We start from the raw sequence: 20,730 nt of genomic DNA on the forward strand, positions 1-20,730 counted from the left end.
ATAAGAAGACAATTCACATGTAGATATACTCCACAACAAAATGGAGTTGCTAAGAGAAAAAATAGAACTTTGGTGAACATAGCAAGGGCTTTAATGACAGAAAAAAATATGTCATTGTATTACTAGGCAGAAGTCGTAAACACAACAAATTATATTAGATGAGTTGGGCAGCTGGTACAACCCAAAAGGAAATGTAGAAACTGATGAAGACTATGAAAATGAAGACAAAGAAGGATTTGGGAGAGCTGAGAGACTTTCTTGGCATTGAGATGATCAGATTTGAAAGTGGTATATCTAGGTTGCAAAAATAGTATGCAACAACTATGTTGAAGAAGTATGGTATGCTTGGATGCAAAACGATTGGTATACCACTAGATTAGAACTGCAAATTGAGGCTGATTTGGGAGCCAAAATAGAAGACGTAAACATGTATAGGTCTATGGTGGGCAACCTCATATATTTGACCATAACAAGACCTAATTTGAGTTATGCTGTTGGATTAGTTAGCCAGTTTATGCAACAACCAACAAAGCCACATTTGGACTGCATAAGAAGAATTTTGACGTATGTAAAAGCTACTAAAAATTATGGACTATTTTACAAGGCTGATTTGGACATAAAGCTGGAAGGATATACAAATGTTGGTTGGGCTGGAAGCCAAACTAACAGAAGATCCACAAGTGGATAGATGTTTACATTGGGAAGTGCAGCTATTTCATGGAGTAGCAAGAAACATGCTACTGTTGCATTATCAAGTACTGAAGCTGAATATAGAGGAGTTGCAATAGCTACCTGTGAAGAGGTATGGATCAGAAGATTGCTTGTTGATTTGGGACAATATATAAATGGTGTAGTCACAATTTGGTGCGACAATATGAGCAACATTCAGCTCGCAAAAAATCCAGTGTTCGTATGATCGTATGAGATGATCATAATCAAGAACCTAACCATTAAGAAAACCTATGATCGTATGAGATGATAAAAGCTACTTCTTGAAATACACTGATTATTGTAAATACTCTAGAACATTCTAAAACATTCTAAAACATCTTAGAATATTCTAGGTCTAGAACATATAGAAATTTCTAGGCTATTCTATAGGAACCTATAAATATAGACATACAATTCTTCTCAAACCAATTCGAATCAAAACCATTCTTAAGCTCTCATCGCCTATCTTGTATCCATTCTCATTCTATCTTAATACATTCATTCTTCTCTTATAACTTCATTCCTCTCTTCATGTGATCTCTTTAAATCTTTCTTCCGCCACTCTATCTTTTCTCTTGGTTTTGATAGTTGTATTCTTCCATCAACTTGGTGATATGTTCCCTGTGGCGTGTTCAAAGCTCGTATATGTCATTGGCCAACTCTTCTTGGATTGTAGTGATAACTGCTTTGTTGAGTTTGAAGAAGTTTTGACCTTGCTTCTTCCTGTTCACATGGTCAGCTCGTAATAGTTGTAATTCGGCAGTTTGAGCCGACCACGTCTTCCATCCATTGTCCAAGGACTTGGACACCATTTGGCACATCATGTCCTTATGTCTAGACAAGATCAGGCACACTTTTTCCTCTCCCATGCTGAGCTTGTATTGCATGATGGCCAGTTCCTTTCACATGTCAGCAATTTGAGCTTTGGCCGAGCCTTGATCAAATTGTAGTTTTGCTTCTGCTACCAATAATGCCAGCCTCTTTAGTTCATACTTTTCCGTTAGTTGCTCGTATTGGTTAGCATTGTCCTCCGAATAATGTTCCTCCTGCATTTCATATCCAGAATCTGTTCTTCTCTTATTGCTCCTTCATATGCATAATCTGTTGCTTTAGCTGATGATGGAGGTCATTTATTTCTCCCTACGTGGCTTGAAACAAGGCCTCGAGTTTGGTCTTTGCTGTTGGATTCGACCTTTCAGTTTCTAGACCTTTGTTTTGGCTTTTTCTTCCCTCTGGTAGGTGCTTTCACCTTACATTCTCCGTTTCTTGTAGTTGATCCTATAATTGTTGGTCCGGTATATGTGGGATCCTTGCATAGTTGTAGGTTTGAAGATGTTCTTCCGCTTCTTTTAGCTTTGCTTCAGCTTGTTGGAGTCGGGCCGATAACTCTTCATTGACCTTTTTGGTTGTTGACCACTCTATGTGCCTCAAGTCATATGCTTTTGTGGTCCGTTTGTAGACTTTGGCAACTTCTTTTGCCGCTCAAGTGGGTTTTGTTAATTCCTAGTGTACTTCAACAAGAGTTGTATTCAGAGGAGGCATTTGATTCGCCATACCTTTGTTCCTGGCGTCACGTTGCCGATCAATCCTCTGCAACTCCCTTTCCTCCTCTGGCTCTAGTATACTGACCATTGACCTCTAGATCATTTCTTGATCCTTGTGATCTCGTGCCAGCTGATCATAGGCGAATTGTAATCCCTTAGCTAGCCAATCCATTAGCTCGTACGATGTGCCGAACTGTAGTAAGGCCGCGAATTCATGGGCCGTTGGTCGGATGTCGGTTAGGCCAAGGACCTTGTTCAATGATATTGTCGATGCCTTCCCTCTCTCCGTGGTGGCTTTCCGAACAGGTTTGACTAGCTCCTATGTTGTTGTCGATGCTTCTTTTTGTTCTTTTTGTCGACTACTATTGTTCGACTCTAGTCCTTTTTGCCAGTCAACTCTCTTCTTGATTCTATTGTTCAGTTGAAACGCATTGTAATGCCAACCGACTCCTTTATTTCGGACGTGGTGATGGTCTTGGTTCCGCTTGTGGTCGACTAGCTTCCTGTTATGCCTTAGGAGGGTTTTCATCATTTTTAGTGGGTGGAGGCTGGATTGGTGCTTGGGTGTTCAATCGCTTAGTGTTGTCTTGAGCGTCTTTCCATTGTTCTTGTGGTTGGGTCAGAATCTTTCTTCTTGCCGATTGTTGCAGCAATGCCCTTGATGATTGCCCCTCATCCCTTACTAGGGTATGACATCGTCGTGTGGTGACTGGCCATGGGCATAATATTGATAACTACTCTGCAAAAAATTTCTTCGTTGGTTTTCCACTGAGACACTCCCAATCAATAATTTCTCCTTCATATGTCGCTATGATTGTAAAAGTGAATGAATGGAAGATAAGACACAACCAGCTCACCCAGATAACAACAGAACACAGAAGTCAAGGTTTAATGGAAAGCACGAATATAGTATGTGGGAGAGACAGTGTAAGAGCAGAATAGTAAACTCAATTTCAAATTACTCAAAAAACTCTATGTACATACAATGTGCTCAGTGAGCACTTTTATACAACTCCTTAAAGGACTGACAGAAGTATTAACATGTACTTCAATGCTCATACAGAGCATCAAACACTGACTTTAAAAAATATTCCCACATACTAGGCTAGAGTTGTAGGCCTCTAAAGGCTTACCGGTTACAATTCAATCCGGATTACGATCCGGCTCTTGGTTCTAGATACCGATCCGGTTCATCATTGCAGACTCCGATCCAGCTCTGGCTTATTCAGCCAATCTGGATCCGGTTGAGCTTGTCCACTCAACAATGATAAATCCAACCCCCTGCTTGGGCATTAAATAGGATCTCTAACAAACACAAGCCACTTCTAACGGGAATTTCATGACATCATGGATGAACAGATCCTGTCTTGCTTGTGTTCTGTATGCCTTTGCCGATGGCGAGTATTCCCCAAAATATGACTCAAGAACATCTATCTTGATGGGATCCATCTGATTGTAACCCTTGTTCTTGAGATTTAATAAGGGGTGTACCTATTTGTTGGTAATCTTGCCGACGTTTATCTTTATATTTATTTCCGCCACCTGCGGGTGGTGTTCAGCATCTGCGACTTGAACGTATCCTTGCAACCTGCTGGTCTGCAACTAGTTGCGTAGGTGCTCTAAGACTTGCATCGGCATGATTTCTTGTTGTCCTTTGTTGTCATCTGCAACCTCGTTGTTTTCTATGTTGGACTCCGAGAGTCGATGTTGGTTGTCCATATTTGCTTCGCTATTCTTTGCTCTTGTCACATTCTAAACTCGAACCTCTGACTTTTAACACACACAGTACATTGTGTTGTGTTAACCATATGGAAACTCTTGTGACCTGTCCACATTCGATTGTGAACTTGTATATATTGTAGAGTCTAGTGTATAGTACATTCAAGAATATTCTAGTCGTTAGTATATTCTAGAATTATTCTGTGGTATATTCTCAAGATATTTCTCGAGTATTGAATCTCGGAAATTGTATAAATACTTGTAACATCCTTGGTCCCTTTCAAGGGATTCAACACTAGTCATTGACACATCAATCTAGTATTCTTGTTTCGCCTCATCTTTGTGTCCTTGATCTTTATTTCTTTCTTCATGCTCTCATGTCGCTCACAACATCTAGAGTTCCTAGCCTTGCCACATCTAGCTCCAAGTTCATCTGTCGCTCATAGACCCATCATCTATGCTCTATCCTAGTTTGCGCTTGGTGTGTCAGTGACAACTCTGCTCATCTGCGTTTCTTTGCTTCTCGCTCAGTCCGCCTATACTTCTGTTTGCTTCACTCTATTCACCTGTGTTATTTTTCTGTGTGTTAGGGATTCTCTGTGCTTTTCTTTCTCAGGAAAATGGACTGATAAAGCATTTGTGTGATTGTGGTCCATAACTCTAGAAAAAGTGATGTTAAGAATAGAATATTCTATTAATGACTCTTCAATAGCCACCACTCATCATAATGACCAAATAATAAACTTGCATGTGCATATATAGTCTGAAAAGGACAATGTCAAGAAGTAATCATGCCAAGATTCGATTTTCTTTTCTATTTTTGTTTTTTTCTAATAATAATAATATTTACACTTATGCCCCCTTGCATTGGTCATGATCCACCGACCATCACTAGGGTACTCATCTGATTTCCTTGTGCTATTCCTGGTTTGAATAGGTTAGTCGGTGTTGGCCCCTGATAAGGTTTAAATCAGATCCCATTCACCCACTTTGGTAAGACTTTGCCGTCTAACGTTCCGATCTGACACGTTCCGTTGTTGTTGTTGACTATCCAATAAGGGTCGGTCCATCTAAATCGCAGTTTTCCTGGCGTAAACCCCATTTTCGTCCGAAATACCAAGAGGGGTTTGCCAATGTCAAAAAAAATTATTTACCCCATCCGTGTCGATCAACAAAGGCTTTTATTTTCCTTTGTTTCTACTCTAGATACCACATTTCCTGTAGTCAACTTTTCTTCTAGTGTTAGCAACTGGGCTTTTCGAATCTATTCCGATTGTTCTTCATCCAGTCACTCTGTCACCTGCACTCGTAAGCTGGGAATATGTTTGCGTTACTCAAGCCGACATTCTCACTTCCACTTCGTCCACACTAGAAATTCAATCGGCATGACCACTTCTAAGCCGAATGCAATCCGGAATGGAGTCGACTTGATCATAGTCTTGTAGGTTGTTGTATATGCCCTAGGGCACTATGTAGCTTCTGCTCCCAATTAGTCTAATTCTCATTGACGATTTTCTTCGTAATCATATGAATCGTTATATTTCTTGACTCTACTAATCCATTGGCTTGCGGACAGTATGGTGGACTCTTTTTATGCACTATTTCATAATAATTTGATAACTCATAGATGAGTTTCTTAATAAAATGAGTACCTCGATAACTTACAAGGTCAATTGGGCAGCCCGAATCAACACCATATACATTCGTACAGGAATTTAGCCATGGATGCCACCATATTATCTCTAAGAGCCTTTGCTTCGACCCATTTCGTGCAATAGTCGGTAACGACTATCACATATCGGTTGTCGGTTCTTGTTCTTGTTGGCATAAATGGTCTGACTTTCCGAGTGGTTATGTCACTTGCATAGTGTCCGCCAACAATTCCACAATGCGCCTCGCATAAAATAGCTTCCTTTTTGAATTGTCTAACCACTCGCCGCTAGACTCCATCAGCTCCTTTATGATATAGTGTTTCCTTAAGCAGACAAAATTTTTAACTCCCAACAGCCAGTCATTTCCGTTCATCGGGCGAAATACCCTTAGGTGGTAGTCCTGTACTGAGAAATGTCATCATCTTTGTGATCCATAAATCGGCTAATTCATCGTCGGCATCTTTCAAATCCACTGCTTCGACTTAGAATAGTTGTGCATCTGGAAAATCATCATGAACATCTGTACTCGATTCTCTCGACTCTACTTGACTTAAATAGTCGGCTACTACGTGTTGTACGCAAGGACAATCAATAATGTCGAATTTGATCTCTTGTAACAGAAGTGTCCATCTTGCTAGTTTGTCGGTTAATGATTGCTTCTCGCCGATGAGGTACTAGGACTACTACACTACTAGCCTATCCGGAGAAACCAAAAATGTAATTTTTCACGTAGTGTGCGAATTACACTACGACAGCGGAAAACATGGAAACTTCCAAAATGATTGTTGACACCTTAAGAAAGACAAAGGTGCTTCGAACGATGTTGAACCTAGGAAGATTTCTGAGAAGAAGGGGACTTCAACCATAGCTACTAATGAAGAAAAGCTCATGTTCATTTGCAAGCAAGTGAGTGTAAACCTCGCAAATGAAGAGCACACTTGGGTGATTGAATCCGGTGCATTGTTCCACTTAACTCCCTCAAGAGAATGTTTCTCATCGTACACAGGCGGTCACTATGGCTGTGTAAAGATGGGAGATAATGAAGCATGCAAGATAGCCAACATCAGAATTGTATGTCTGACAACATCGGAATTGTATGTCTAACAACATCGATTGGTTGTAGATTGACCATAAGGGATGTTGGACATGTGCCCGATATCAAGTTAAATAAGATGTCAACTAGAAGAGTGGACGATGAAGGCTACAATGGTAGTTCTTAAAGTGGTATGTGGAAGTTCTATAAAGGAAGTCTCATAATGGCCCAAGCAGAGAAACAGGGTACACTACATGTGATGCATGCCAAGTTGTGCAAGCATGAAGCAAATGTCGCAGCCAACTCAAGTCGAGAGCTATGGCATAAGAGGCTAGGTCACATGAGCGAGAGAGGCATGCATATCTTGGTTGACAAGAAACTTCTTCCATAAGTAAAATGGGTGCACTTCGAGAAATGTGTCGATTGTCTAGTCGAAAAGCAAAACTAAGTTTCACTTCACTCAAGACCACCAAAGAGAAGACAATGTGCATTAGAACTAATTTGCACAGATGTGTGTTATGTGGATGCCCAATCACATCGAGGTGGACAATATTTTGTGACATTCATTGAAGACTGCAGCAAAAAGTTGTGGGGTTTCGTACTAAAGTCGAAAGACTAAGTGTTGTCGGTCTTTAGGGAATTTCAGGCCAGAGCTAAAAGAGAGTCTGGAATAAAGTTGAAGGTTGTTCGGATTGATAATGGTGGAGACTATAGAGGACTATTCGAGAAATATTGCAAGACATAAGGCATAAGACTCGAATATACGGTGCCTAACACCACTGAACTGAATGGTCTTGTAGAGAGGATGAATCGAAATATAATGGAAAGATTGAGGAGCATGTTGTCACATGAAAAGCTTCCAAAGTCATATTGGTATGAGCTTATGTTGATAGCAGTCTATCTGATCAATAGGTCTCCCTTACTGCCCGCCAAAGGTGATGTCCCACAATGGCGATGGATAGGTAAAGATGTCTCCTATCAACACTTGAAGGTGTTCGGATGCCTGTCGTATATGCATGTTGCAAAGGATCAGAGGTTGAAGCTCGACAACAAGTTGAAACCATGCATATTTCTAGGGTACTTTGAGAATGAATTTAGGTACAAGTTGTGGGATATACTCGACAAGAAAGTGGTGAGGAGTCGAGACATAGTATTTATGAAAGATTAGATGCTCGAAGAATGGAAACAGCAGCAATCAAGGTCGTCTTCCCAATCGACTCCCACTACTAAGGACTTAGGACTAGTCCACTCTACACAATCGACTGTTAGGAGACAACTCGTCGACATAGACGAATCTAAATTAGTCGACTTGGAGCAACTGATTGATTCATATGAGTTGGAATTGGCTGACTTGCAAAGATCAAGTGAGGCATACAAGTCAGAATCGGTCGACCTTCAGAAACCTATTGACATGTATGAACCTGAGCCGACCATGGGTGGTTGAAGATATCCACTTAGAAAAAGGAGAGCACCCACTCTATCCTCCACTCAATATGTTCTATTGACTGATGAAGATGAGCCATAATCTTACGAAGAAGCCATGGCAGATGACCAAAAGGAGAGATGGCAAAGTGCAATGCAAGATGAAATGGACTTCTTGCCTTGAAAATTTCACTTAAGACTTGGTGGAGCTATTGAAAGGTAAGAGAGCCCTGAGAAACAAGGAGTTTCGGTAGAAAAAGGGGGTCGATTTTGATGAGATTTTAAAAACACAATGTGGAGGAGATAGACGAGATCAATTCATAACAACTTGCAAAATAAAAAGAAGAACACACATACGGACAATGTGATTTTGGACCCATGATGATGTTTGTGAGCCAACAGAACCAGAATGTTCATCTTGAGGAAGATTCGTTGTCGGACGGATATGTTTGGGTCAAGCATTCTAGTCGGGGGAGTCGATCACAGAGAAGACCAATGAAGTTCTAATTGAACAAGATATTGAAGATGATGATCAAGGCACGTGGAATCGATGTGCAAGGCACTATCACACGGGTGTTCCATAATGTGTTACCGTACGAGATGTACAGAGATTTGAGAATGACAAGTGAGGGTGAAAGAGTAAAGTGTTGATGTATATGTGTAAATGTGCACAAGTGTAATCGTGAATAGGAGTAGATACGTATGTGAACACATACACATGCGTGTGCATGTGGACAGACAAGAAAAGGTGTGAGGGAGTGATTAGATGGCTAACGGGGCTTGCACCCTTATGTATCTAACCTCATTGTAACTATTTAACCCCTTATGAGGAATGAATAAAACATGAATAAGTTCTCTCAATCTCTCTCTCTTGACGTCTTTCTCTTTCTCTTTCCCAATGGGGGTTCAACGTGAGAGAGGGAGATATTATCATTATCATTGACCCTAACCAACATCAAACACAAGTTATCCCTTCTCCGGAATACGCTCCAAGATGTAGTTAGGGAGGTGGATTGTCACACATAGACAATTAAAGGCAATTTAGCTATATATCCAATACACATACACAATATCCGGTAATGAATTAACACACGTAAGCTTATAGCTTAAAAGTGTAGAAGGGAAGTACTCAAGATGGAACACAATAAACTATATTACTCGTTATGAATGCATAAAATCCGGTTTCCTTATATATGCATCCGGTTATGCTACAAAAAGGCATTTACCCGGATCGGTACATGTTTCTGTATCCAATACCTTGTAAGATTACAACATTTCATATATTTTCAACTACTCTTTCTTTTTCCTAATATTCAGTTCATAACTAATCCGGTTCATACTTTATCCGGACTCTAGTTGTCCATCCTTTCACTCTTTTAACTCTAGGTCCATCTCTACTTGACAACACTTGACATGCCCGTGGGATAATGCCTTGCACGTCGGACCCACACACCCTCAATTCTCCTCCAAAATGTTCAGTATGTTTTGTTGATCGTGTGTTCTGACGACGTCTATCATGAAGACATACATTTTGGCCTTACAAAGATTCGAGCCCAAGACGTCTTGGCCTATATGTTAGAGCTTTAACCATTATAATAACATATATGATGTATAGTAATAATAAATGTATTATTAGTTATTACAAGGTATTTAGAGTATTCTAGAACATTCTAGAACATAAAAATACATTTGATGTCTGGAGCCAATTAGATGATGTGTTAAACGAGTACGTTCGACCAAAATCGGAGCCATTTGGTTGGACTGTCCCTAGTTGTGGTTCCATTTCATCCAGTCAAGTTAGTCGAGTTTCTCTGCACAAGTTGAGCTTAACACATCTAGGTGCCATCGAGTCCCAGCTTCTGCCCTCTTAGACTCTGGAGCGAACTCTTGTTTCATGGATCGTGAGTTTGTTGTAATGCATAATATTCAGTTGCATAAGCTCCCAAGCCTATTGTCTGTCGGAGTCATTGATGGACGCCCGATAGCATCAAGTGATATAGTTGAAGAGTCTAAACCAATTCGTGTAGTCCTAGGCAATTTGGCTAGTGTCATCTCATTCAACATCATTAGTAGTCTAGAGTATTCCCTAGTTCTTGGTCTTCCATGGTTTGAGCTACATAACCCAACTATTAATTGGAGAAAAAGAACCATTGAAGAGGTCACAGTACAATCTGAGTCTCTTAAAACTCCAACAAAGGATATGATATTCCAAAAGATTTCGACAATGTCTATACATCAATTACTTGAGGAAGGACGGAAGGAAGACATGTTGATCTTCGTAGTTTTAGCAACCCCCACATCGAGCTCACAATAATCGGGGGTCCAACTACCAAAGAAATATATAGAATTCTCCAATGTGTTTGATAAGGTGAAGGCCAATAGAGTACCAGAGCATCAACCATATGATTGCCCAATTGATTTGCATCGACCATGTTCTTCGGGAATATATCGATGAGAAGTTGGCGAATGGGTTTATCCAGCATTCAAGATCTCCTGCTAGCGCATCCATATTTTTCGTTAAGAAGAAAGATGGTTCACTTCATCTGGTCGTGGATTATCGAGGATTGAATAAAGTAACTATTTGAAACCGATATGCTCTACCATTGATTTCGAGCCTTCTGGAATGCCTCGATGGAGCTAAGTATTTCACAAAGTTAGATCTTCGAGGTGCTTACAATCTTGTTCGAATTCTTCCTAGGGATGAATGGAAGACTACTTTCCGTACTCGCTATGGCCATTTTGAGTATATAGTGATGCCATTTGGTCTCACAAATGCACCGACAATTTTCCAACATATGGCGAATGACATTTTTCGAGATTTCCTCGATATTTTCGTCATAGTTTACCTGGATGATATCTTGATCCACTCAAAAACTTAAGAGGATCAATATACACGTTCGACAAGCATTGCAATGGTTGCGTGAATATGGTCTCTATGCAAAATTGGAGAAGTGCAGTTTTGACTAGCGTCAAGTGGAATTTTTGGGGTACATAGTCTCTTCACATGGCATTGCTATGGATCCAGCAAAGGTTCAAACAATTTTGGATTGCCAAACAGCACAGTCTGTGCGAGATGTACAATGTTTTTTGGGGTTCGCAAACTTTTATCGCAAGTTCATCAAAGATTATTCAAAGATCGTGTTGCCCCTCACTCAACTGACACAAAAGAATCAACCATTTGTGTGGAGTATAAATGCAAACTCTGCATTTGAAGGATTAAAGCAAGCATTTACATCCGCACCAATTTTGATGCATGTTGATCCATTGAAGTGTTTTATACTCGAAGCTGATGCATCCAACTTCGCACTAGGAAATGTATTATCCCACATTAGCAATGATGGCCAACTGCACCCTGTGGCTTTTCATTCACGGAAATTCGAAGCTGCAGAAATCAACTATGAGATTCACGACAAAGAGCTTCTTGCCATTGTGGACTCTTTCTAACAATGGCATCATTTTTTGGAGGGTTCATCTCAACAAATCATTTTCTATAATGATCACAAAAATCTAACGTACTTCCAAAGTGCTCGAGTCTTGAGTCGTCGACCAGCTCGTTGGGCATAGTTCTTAACTCGTTTTGATTTCATAATTCTATATCGCCTTGGGATGCAACAAGGAAAAGCATATGCTTTATCTTGGCGTTCGTATATGGAACTTCAACCAGGAGAGACCGCATTTGAAAGTCAGAAGCAAATCCTCTTGGGTCCTAACCGTCTACGACTAATGGCATTTCATGCTATAGACACACCCAGGGATTCAAGTCTTCTGGACTCCATTCGGGAGCATATTGAGACTGATGAATTCACCCAAGACATTCTGAACCATATTATCCCAGATCATGCTTCTTGTTCACAATCTCAAAATCCTCATCAAGACTACAACCAGTTCAATTGGCATGATGGTTTACTTTTTCGACAAAATCTCTTATATGTGCTTGATGGTCATTCTCGACTCGAAGTCTTGCAACAATGTCATGACACACCAATGGCTGGACATTTCGGCATCCACAAGACTTTGGCGTTAATTTCTCGAAGGTATTGGTGGCCACGACTTCCCCATTTTGTTACGGATTATGTTTGTAGTTGTGATACATGTTGCCGATCCAAAAAACCTCGACATCATCCATATGGCTTATTACAGCCAATGCCTATTCCTGAGAGTCCATGGAAATCTATTTCATTGGACTTCATTATGGATCTACCACCTTCCAAGGGTTTTGATTCTATTCTCACGGTAGTACATCTTTCTACCAAGATGACCCATTTTCTTCCCTGCACAAAGGCCATTACGAGCCAAGAGACAACCGAGTAGTTACTCATACAAAAGGTGTTTCAGCATCATGGTCTTCCTGATGATATTATCAGTGATCGGGGTCCCTAGTTCATCTCAAAATTTTGACAACACATGTTCAAATTCTTACATACTTCTTGCAAACTCTCTTCCGGCTACCATCTAGAAAGTAACGGACAGAGTGAGTGCACCAACCAAACAGTAGAACAATATCTTCGTTGTTTTGTCAACTATCAACAAGATGATTGGGTTGATCTATTACATTTGGCAGAATTTGCTTACAACAACTTAGAACATTCTTTTACTGGATATTCCCCATTTTCTGCAAACATTGGGTACCATCCTCGTTGGACTATGCTTGAACATCCCGAACTCTCGACAAACCCGAATGCTGAAGATCGGCTCATCCGACTCCAAGAAGTTCAAGATATCTTTTTGCACCATTTATGTGATGCTCAAAACACTCAACAGAAGGTTGCCGATCGTCATCGACGCGATTCATCAACTACATTTCAAGTGGTAGATCAAGTATGGCTTTTACAAGGTCGCATTAAAACAACCCGACTTTGCTGCAAATTGGATTATCAACGTTTTGGCCCATATGTGATATGTAGAATACCCCATAAGGACCTATAAATAGGTGTCTATTCATTCATCACAACTCATTTGGTTCAACACCAATTTGTAGCCCCTTAGCCTACTCTTTGTAATCCTTGCTCTCTTATATTATAAACTCTCTTTCTATTTCTAGTATTGTGTGTGTGTGTGTGTGTGTGTGTGTGTGTGTGTGTGTGTGTGTGTATACCTTCTATCGTCATCTTATCTTTCTCTCTCCTATTCTCAAGTCTCGACTATGGGACTACTAGGCCTACTTGGGTTACGAGAAGGCGGAGCAAAAATTGAGCTGGAATTGTCATGAGCACTTGGTTAACTTGTCGTCGTGGTTTATGTGGACAAGTCACAACAGTATGCCCAGGACCACCACAATAGAGGCATACACAATTCGCTCGTCGTCGTTGCTTTCAGCATCCGATAATGGTCCTCAATGTCATGTTGTCTCGATTTCCATTGTGGAGTAGGGCCTTCCACCACACTTGACTTTGATACTTGGGGTGGAGTTGCGACCACCGAAGCATATGTTTCTGTTGATCAGAAGCGTAACATTTGTTGGCGCTCAAAATGGGGCTCAAATAAGCGATTGTCACATTGCACGACCCGACTTACTACTTCAGTAAGAGATTTTGGATCATCATGGAAGGTAAGAAGTAAATCCTTCACATCATTGCGCAGACCTTGACGAAATTGATCCATTAACGCTGCCTCGTCCCATGGAATATCAATGCTAGAAGGCGAAAATCTGCAGCATAAGCGGAAGCACGACGATCTCCTTGTCGTAATCATCGAATTTTGATTATTACTGTCCTCATACTATCGGTGTCTCCAAATTTGGCTTGGAACTCATTAATAAACCCTTCAAAATCTTTTAATAATGGTGAGTGCTTCTCTCAGAGTGGTGCAAACCACGCAAATGCGGTACCCGTTAACAAGGTAGCAACTAGTCCCACATGAGCAACATTAGTTGGATAACGGCTAGGATGCAATTTAATCACAAACCATACCTGATTTAAAAATCCACAAAATTGAGACCTTGTACCATCAAACTTGGCGGGCAGACTAATCTTGGGTTCCTTCGGCAAGGTTTGAACTTCCGCCGCTTGTCGTTGCAATAGAGTAGTCTCTAATTGATGCACCTGTTGAGATAATTCTTCATACTGTTGTACTTTCTCAACACTTACTTGTTGTAGGTCTCCCAAAAATCTTTGATTTTCATGCTCCAGTGCCACAAATTTGGTTGTTAGCATGTCGAGCTCGGAGAGAACACACATATATTCTTGCTTGCTGACGGACTCCATAGTTATGAGAGAAAATTGCTAGATTTTCTTGAATAAGGTTAATATAAGAAGAAGAAAAGAGAGATATTCGGTTCAAACTATCGAGACTTGAGAATAGGAGAGAGAAAGATAAGATGACTTTAGAACGTACACACACACACACACACACACACACACAGAACACTAGAAATGGAAAGAGAGGTTATATTATAAGAGAGCAAGGATTACAAAGAGTAGGCTAAGGGGCTACAAACTGGTGTTGAACTAAATGAGTTGTGATAAATGAATAGACACCTATTTATAGGTCCTTATGGAGTATTCTAGAATGTTCTAGAATATTTTAGATATGTATGATATTTAATATAATCATGGAATATCCTAGAATGTTCTAGAATACTCTAAATATCTTGTAATAACTAATAATACATTTATTATAATTATACATCATATATGTTATTATAATGGTTAAAGGTCTAACATATAGACGAACACGTCTTGGGCTCGAATCTTTGTAAGGCCAAAATGTATGTCTTCATGACAACGTCCTCTATTGTTGTGTTGGGTCTATTCCTTCCAGTTGTTATTGTTGTTGCATCTGAGTCTCCTAATGCATACATCGATAGGATATAGTCCTTTTATGTTGATGTATGGTTTTCAGCCATGAGCCCCGATTGATGTTAATATACATCATGATGAGTTGTGAAGTACGCAAAACTTTCTTCGGGATATGCAAGATATGTTGCATATTGCACGAGATAATATAACAACTACTCAAGATAGAGCGCGTTTTTATGTTGATCATCATAGGCAACCTCGTGTATTCAACCCTAGACAGAAGGTATTTTTATGTGTACCTCACAATTCTAAGACATTGTCTAAGGGTTAGTGCGCTAAGTTAGCCCCACGGTTTTGTGGACCTTTTACAATCCTCAAACGCATTGGGTCATCAGCTTATCGTCTCGCTCTTCTTGATGGTGTTGAAATTCATCCAGTTTTTCATGTGAGTCGTCTAAAAGAACTTCTAGGTTCTGGCGACAATATAGTTACAATTGAAACTTTGTTTACTTCTGAAGAATTATCTTCTAAACCACATGTGCCAGAAAGAATTCTTGATGTTAAAACAAAAAAAATTACATACTATAGAAATCCGAGAATTTAAAATAAAATGGATGTATAAATCAATAAAAGATGTCACATGGGAACGCGAAAATACTCTCAAAACTAACTTCCTTAACTTTCCATTGCCAGAGTGCAATGTTTTAAAGAGGGGGAGTATGTTACGGGCATGACCATATAATATTCCGTGGTGATAATTTACCGTAGTATTCTATACATGTGGATAAGTGTGAGGGTTAAACGAGAGTGTAAAGAATGGGAGGATTACTTTTAATCCTCGGGATTGAGACAACCCATTAGGCCAAGTGTGAACTTGCCTGGGGGCCTTGGGTATCGCTATAAATAAGAGGCCTAGCTACCCTCATTCCATCATATTTTGACTATGTCGAGACTCTGTTTCGTGGTGGTTCAACTCTTGTAGCGAGGGCCAGCACCAAGTACAACTCGACGCCACGGCGGTGGTATGGGACGCTGATCAAGGCTCGAGTCCGTCTCGATCCCTTCGCTCGGGTGGATCGGCACCCTTCTTTCTCTCTCTCCTTTCTATCTATCTATCTATCATTCTTTTCTCCTTATCATACGCTTACATTAGATCATATCTCTAATAAGCGATCTGGCTACACCGACTGAAAGGTTCATCTTTATTCCATCAACAAAAGGTTCATCTTTATCCAAACAAGCATAAAAGTTAGAATCTTGATGAGGAATGTAACATCCAGCTACAAAAGTGGGGAAATCATTAGGTGTTTCTATTTTGAGCTATATGTAGCAATTATGCTCATCATTTTTTACGATTGACACATATTTCTCTATTTCTTTTTTAATCAAACATGCCACCCCTCCTTGTCCTCTTCTTTCTTTTGGAATTTTTTTTCCATATCAAAGAGTGTACATTATAGTTACGTAAACCTTGAATCCTTTGAGTGTCATGCTCCCATGTTTCAACAAGAAGAGTGATATCCGAGTCATCCGTGAACTCCTCTATGACAAATCCTGCATTCCATGGGTATCCATTGCAATTCCAAAAGCATGGTCGTAAAAGACGTGGGTTAGTCTCCTATGTCACGTGTCCCTATTTGCCTACATTTCCATCTTTAGGCAAACCCTTAACCTTATTTTTCAATCATTCTTCATATGCTTTATGATGGGCATTTTGTTGTGAGATAGTATGATCTTCACTCACAAAGTATTGTGTACATTTGAGGTATACCCAACTATTTTCGAGTATGATCCGCGGCTTTGCATTATCCGTCATTGTGCATACAATAGGCCTTTCTCTAGAGCGAGTAACACCATGTTTCCCAACTCGGTGTGCCACATATACAGTCACATCCAACATACCATAATGCATGCTAAAAATTTCACCAATGGCCTTTACGAGGGATGCTCCTCTTTAATCCCACGGTTGACAATGTTCTTTGATCTTCGTTCGTGTTCTTTCAATTCTCGAGCATCTATGCTTTCTATATTCATCACATGCATAAAAGATGAGTTTGATACCACATACATTGGCCCATGATTTCGTCGTGCATACATTTTTTCATGTCACTTACATCCCGCCACATCGTATCCATTGTTTCTTCCTTTAGTGCTTCCTTTAACTCAATCTTGTCGAGGCGCTCATTTGTTTCGAAAGAAACTCTTTTCCATTCTTGAATCTCTTCTTCAAGTTTTGCAACAATTTTCTTAAGGCCTTCATTGTCAAGGGTAACTATTTGGAGCTTAGCGTTATCTTTCATTAGTATCCCAATCTCTTCACTTTGCTTGTTTATGGTTTCTTGAAGAGAAGGCAAAGAGAGAGAGGGAGAGAGAGAGACTGTCGCTCTCTTCTACCATTCCCCTATTGAGTCTTTTGATGACAATCATCTCAGGTTAAATAAGAATGGATGGTTGATACCATTGATTATGGATAGTAGTAGATCTGGAAATGTAAATGACATTTTAAATTGCCACTTGCAATGATCTTCATTTCGAAAGTACTGATATGCGGTCCATCCTTGGGATTCGCACTAAAGATACATTGGCTAAAAATAGGCAATTGTGTTTTCTATATTGTTTAAGTGGAAGATAATCCTTGTCATTGAATGGCTTGTTGTAATAGATCTCTTAGATCTGGTAAATTTTGTCAGGTATTAGAGCCATGTAATAGAATGCTAGAAAGCACCTATAAGATAGGATGACACTATTGGGATCACATTTTGGGACTAGAAGTATACATATTTATTATACATGCAAACAAAGCAGGGAAAGATGGGCAAACACCCAATCATGGTCAAAAGATCTTTTGGTTAAACTTTCTCCAATGAAGAAATAATGTCAAATCGGTTTAGCTTGATGACAAAGATCCACTTGATGGTTTATAAGTTGACCGGATTTTGCTTGAAGACAAAGATCCACTTGATGGTTTATAAGTTGATTTGCTAAAGTTTGAGCAAAATAGATTTGTAAAAATAATTATGTAAATGCATCCAGCTTAATTGGCATGGTTTTGAACCACAAAAACATGTATTCGTCAACATGGTCCACATCTTATGCAATGCACAATTACTAGATTTTGGCCCTAAAATGCCAGAAGTTATTTATGCACCAAATTCTACTATAGATAGAGAAATCACTTAGTAATCACGTACATTGTATACTTTGGTGAGGTAGCGCAATGTTTATGCCATTGCTAGACGATGTGTATTATTATTACTCCATAATGCAAATGCCACTCATCAATTGAAATTTGCATGTCTTATCTGAATGTCTCATCTTATCGCAATCATATTGGATAATCTCTAACGAACACACAATATGTATCCAATGCAATCTGGCAATGAGCATCTATAGAGATGAACAAAGAAAATAGCTTAAAATTTTTGCTTAAACAATTAGAAGTAGAAATGCACGACACACACTACACGGATTGGGATGTGTTTCGTGTGTCCGTGTAGACATGTGGGTGGTGTGGGAGTTACAAGAAAATTCCATAGTTAAAAGGAGTCCCAATGTACTCGAATGGACAATGGGAGACATGAATGAATGGCACTTCTCATCGGGTGTCTTATTTTATGATAGGTAATATTATGATAGGATTACCGATTAAGTGAGAGCGTCAAGGTTGGTCGGTCAATCAGTGGGTATAAATTAGCATGGGTTGATCCATGCATGTGTTGGTGGGTCGGATGATGGGATCACTTGGGGAGCCATTGCTGACCATCGATGAAGGTGATACTGAGGAATGGCTTGGCTTGCAGATCCGTGAGGCTGCGAGACCATGAGACACGACCGCTGCGGTTGGATCCAAGGCCGGTGCATTTGTACTCGCCATAGAACACAGTCCTGCATTAAAGTTCATAATTTGCATGGTGGTGGAGTTAAAGGCTATAAGGTGTTCCAACTTTCGACAGAAAGATATATGTATATGTATATGTATATGTATATGTATACAGTACAGTATATGTATATGGAGGAAGAAGAAGACTCGAATAATGGTGGAAACATATATGTACATATATGCCGGAAGAAGAAGAGTGGAATAATGGCAGGGGGGGGAGAGGAGGCAAACTCACTTTTGACTTGCGGGGACACCGAAGTCGTCCCAGCCCTCGGGCCGGATGATGTTGGCAAGCTTGGTGTAGGCGAAGACAATGCGGGAGTAGGCACCCCAGGCTCTTCCAAGGTAGATGGAGCCAGTGCCAGTCACAGTGCACGACACGAAGGAGTAGCCGGTGTTGGAAGCTGCCGACAAACGTTTTTGTGCCGAGATGGAACCATAGGTAGTGGCGATGGAGTGAATCTGGCATCCCTGGACAGAGAAGGAAGGAAACAAACAACACGGGGAAAATTATAAGCCTCATTTGATTAATTCATTGATATTGATGAGTTTACAACAGTTATAGCTACATACAAAAAAGAGAGAGCGGGCATCTCCAAAGATGACATCGATGGAGCCCTCGATGTAGCAATTGTTGTAGTAATGGCGACCTTCTTTATCGTAAAGAGTGCCCTGAGCGCCGTAGAAGCTGCAGTTGTAGAAAGCTACCCTGTCACCTTGTACTCGGAGAGCGACTGCCTGCTTGTTCACTGCACCTGGGGCCGGGTGGCGAGCAGTGTTCTAGCATAGTATAGTATAGTATGTGGAGAGGAGGATGTAAGTAAGTTATATAGTTAAAAGCGAGAATGGATAAAAGGTGTGGATGGATGAGAGAGAGAGAGAGAGAGAGAGAGAGAGAGAGAGAGAGAGAGGAGGTGGATTGTTTTTCTTTTTTTGGGTACCTTGAAGGAAATGCTGGTGGCGATGAAGTCGTTGGCTTCAATGGCGACCGAGGCACTGGCATACGTGCCGAGGGGCTGTCCATTCTTGTCGAGAGCATAAGCGGTGTCGCTCCATTGGAGGTAAGTGCCGGCCGCACTCTGGCCTCTGAGTGTGATGAAGTTCTTGCCGGAGGGGATAACGATCTTCTCGTTGTAGATGCCGTTCTTGACGTAGATAATCACACGTTTGGTGTTTAGAGTGGGCACGCTGTTGATAGCCGACTGCACCTTCCGGAAATTGCCGGAACCATCCTTGGCTACCACGATGACTGTGGGGCTGGTAGTGCTGTTGGCGGCTGCAGTGGCCAATGAACGCCTGGGGAACAGGTGATAGGCCTTCTTTTGGCTATCTTTCAGGATCTGCCTAAAGTTTGTGTCGTGGTTGTCCGGCTGGTAACCTCTCACCTCCTCCTCGACCCACCCATCGAAGCTCTGAGGTACCACCCTGTTGCCATCAACAGCCACAACCACAACCACAACCACAAGGATGATACATAACAACCATGATGCCAGCACTGAGCTCATGGATAACGCCATGCCTCCCTCTCCCTCTCCCTCTCCCTCTCCCACTCCCTATGTAAATATATCAATGGCTTCTATCTATCTATCTACCTATCTATCTATCTATCTATCTATGATGCAGCGAATACTTTGATGTATGATGATGATGAGAAAGGCAGCAAGGACGGGGGCCTGTTTAAGTAGCAGGTGGGCAGACTCAGAGAGAGAGAGAGAGAGTGTGTGTGTGTGTGTGTGGTGTGGAGGTGATGGTTGTTGCCACGTTCTACACACTACTATGGATGTAATCTCTATCTATCTGTACATATTGATTGGAATGACAATAAAGAAGAGAATATATATGTTTTATACACATATTCTACACACTACTATGTATGTATGTACATAATCTGTATCTATCTGTACATATTGATTGGAATGACAATATAGACGAAAATATATATGTTTTACACACACACACACACCCACGATGGTATGTATATAGTCGATAGAGAGAGAGAGAGAGATGATATATCGTGAGAAGTTGAAGGAAA

The 20,730-nt window shown here is 40.6% G+C and overlaps 1 protein-coding gene across 1 annotated transcript; it reads right to left on the reverse strand.

Annotated features, from left to right (window-relative positions):
- Positions 1-18,223: 18,223 nt before the first annotated feature.
- On the reverse strand, positions 18,224-20,230 carry LOC147856048 (putative pectinesterase 53). Its single transcript, XM_087329026.1, has 4 exons — positions 19,640-20,230; positions 19,272-19,478; positions 18,934-19,169; positions 18,224-18,703 (listed from the first exon to the last, which is right to left on the reverse strand). The coding sequence occupies exons 1-4, from the start codon at positions 20,213-20,215 to the stop codon at positions 18,556-18,558; spliced, it is 1,167 nt and encodes a 388-aa protein (XP_087185152.1). The 5' UTR covers positions 20,216-20,230; the 3' UTR covers positions 18,224-18,555.
- Positions 20,231-20,730: the final 500 nt, after the last annotated feature.

Source organism: Azolla caroliniana, unplaced genomic scaffold (genome assembly GCF_043228905.1).
Source record: "Azolla caroliniana isolate FFs.n. ecotype wild unplaced genomic scaffold, voAzoCaro1.0.p SCAF_13, whole genome shotgun sequence".
Lineage (NCBI taxonomy): Eukaryota > Viridiplantae > Streptophyta > Polypodiopsida > Salviniales > Salviniaceae > Azolla > Azolla caroliniana.

Bases quoted from the DNA above. Each gene is read 5' to 3' on its own strand.
- LOC147856048 (XM_087329026.1), bottom strand. From the start codon at position 20,215: ATGGCGTTATCCATGAGCTCAGTGCTGGCATCATGGTTGTTATGTATC. The intron at 19,479-19,639 runs GTACCCAAAAAA...ATACTATGCTAG, and splicing joins CCACCAGCATTTCCTTCAAG to AACACTGCTCGCCACCCGGC. The intron at 18,704-18,933 runs GTGAGTTTGCCT...ACTTTAATGCAG, and splicing joins GGTGTCCCCGCAAGTCAAAA to GACTGTGTTCTATGGCGAGT.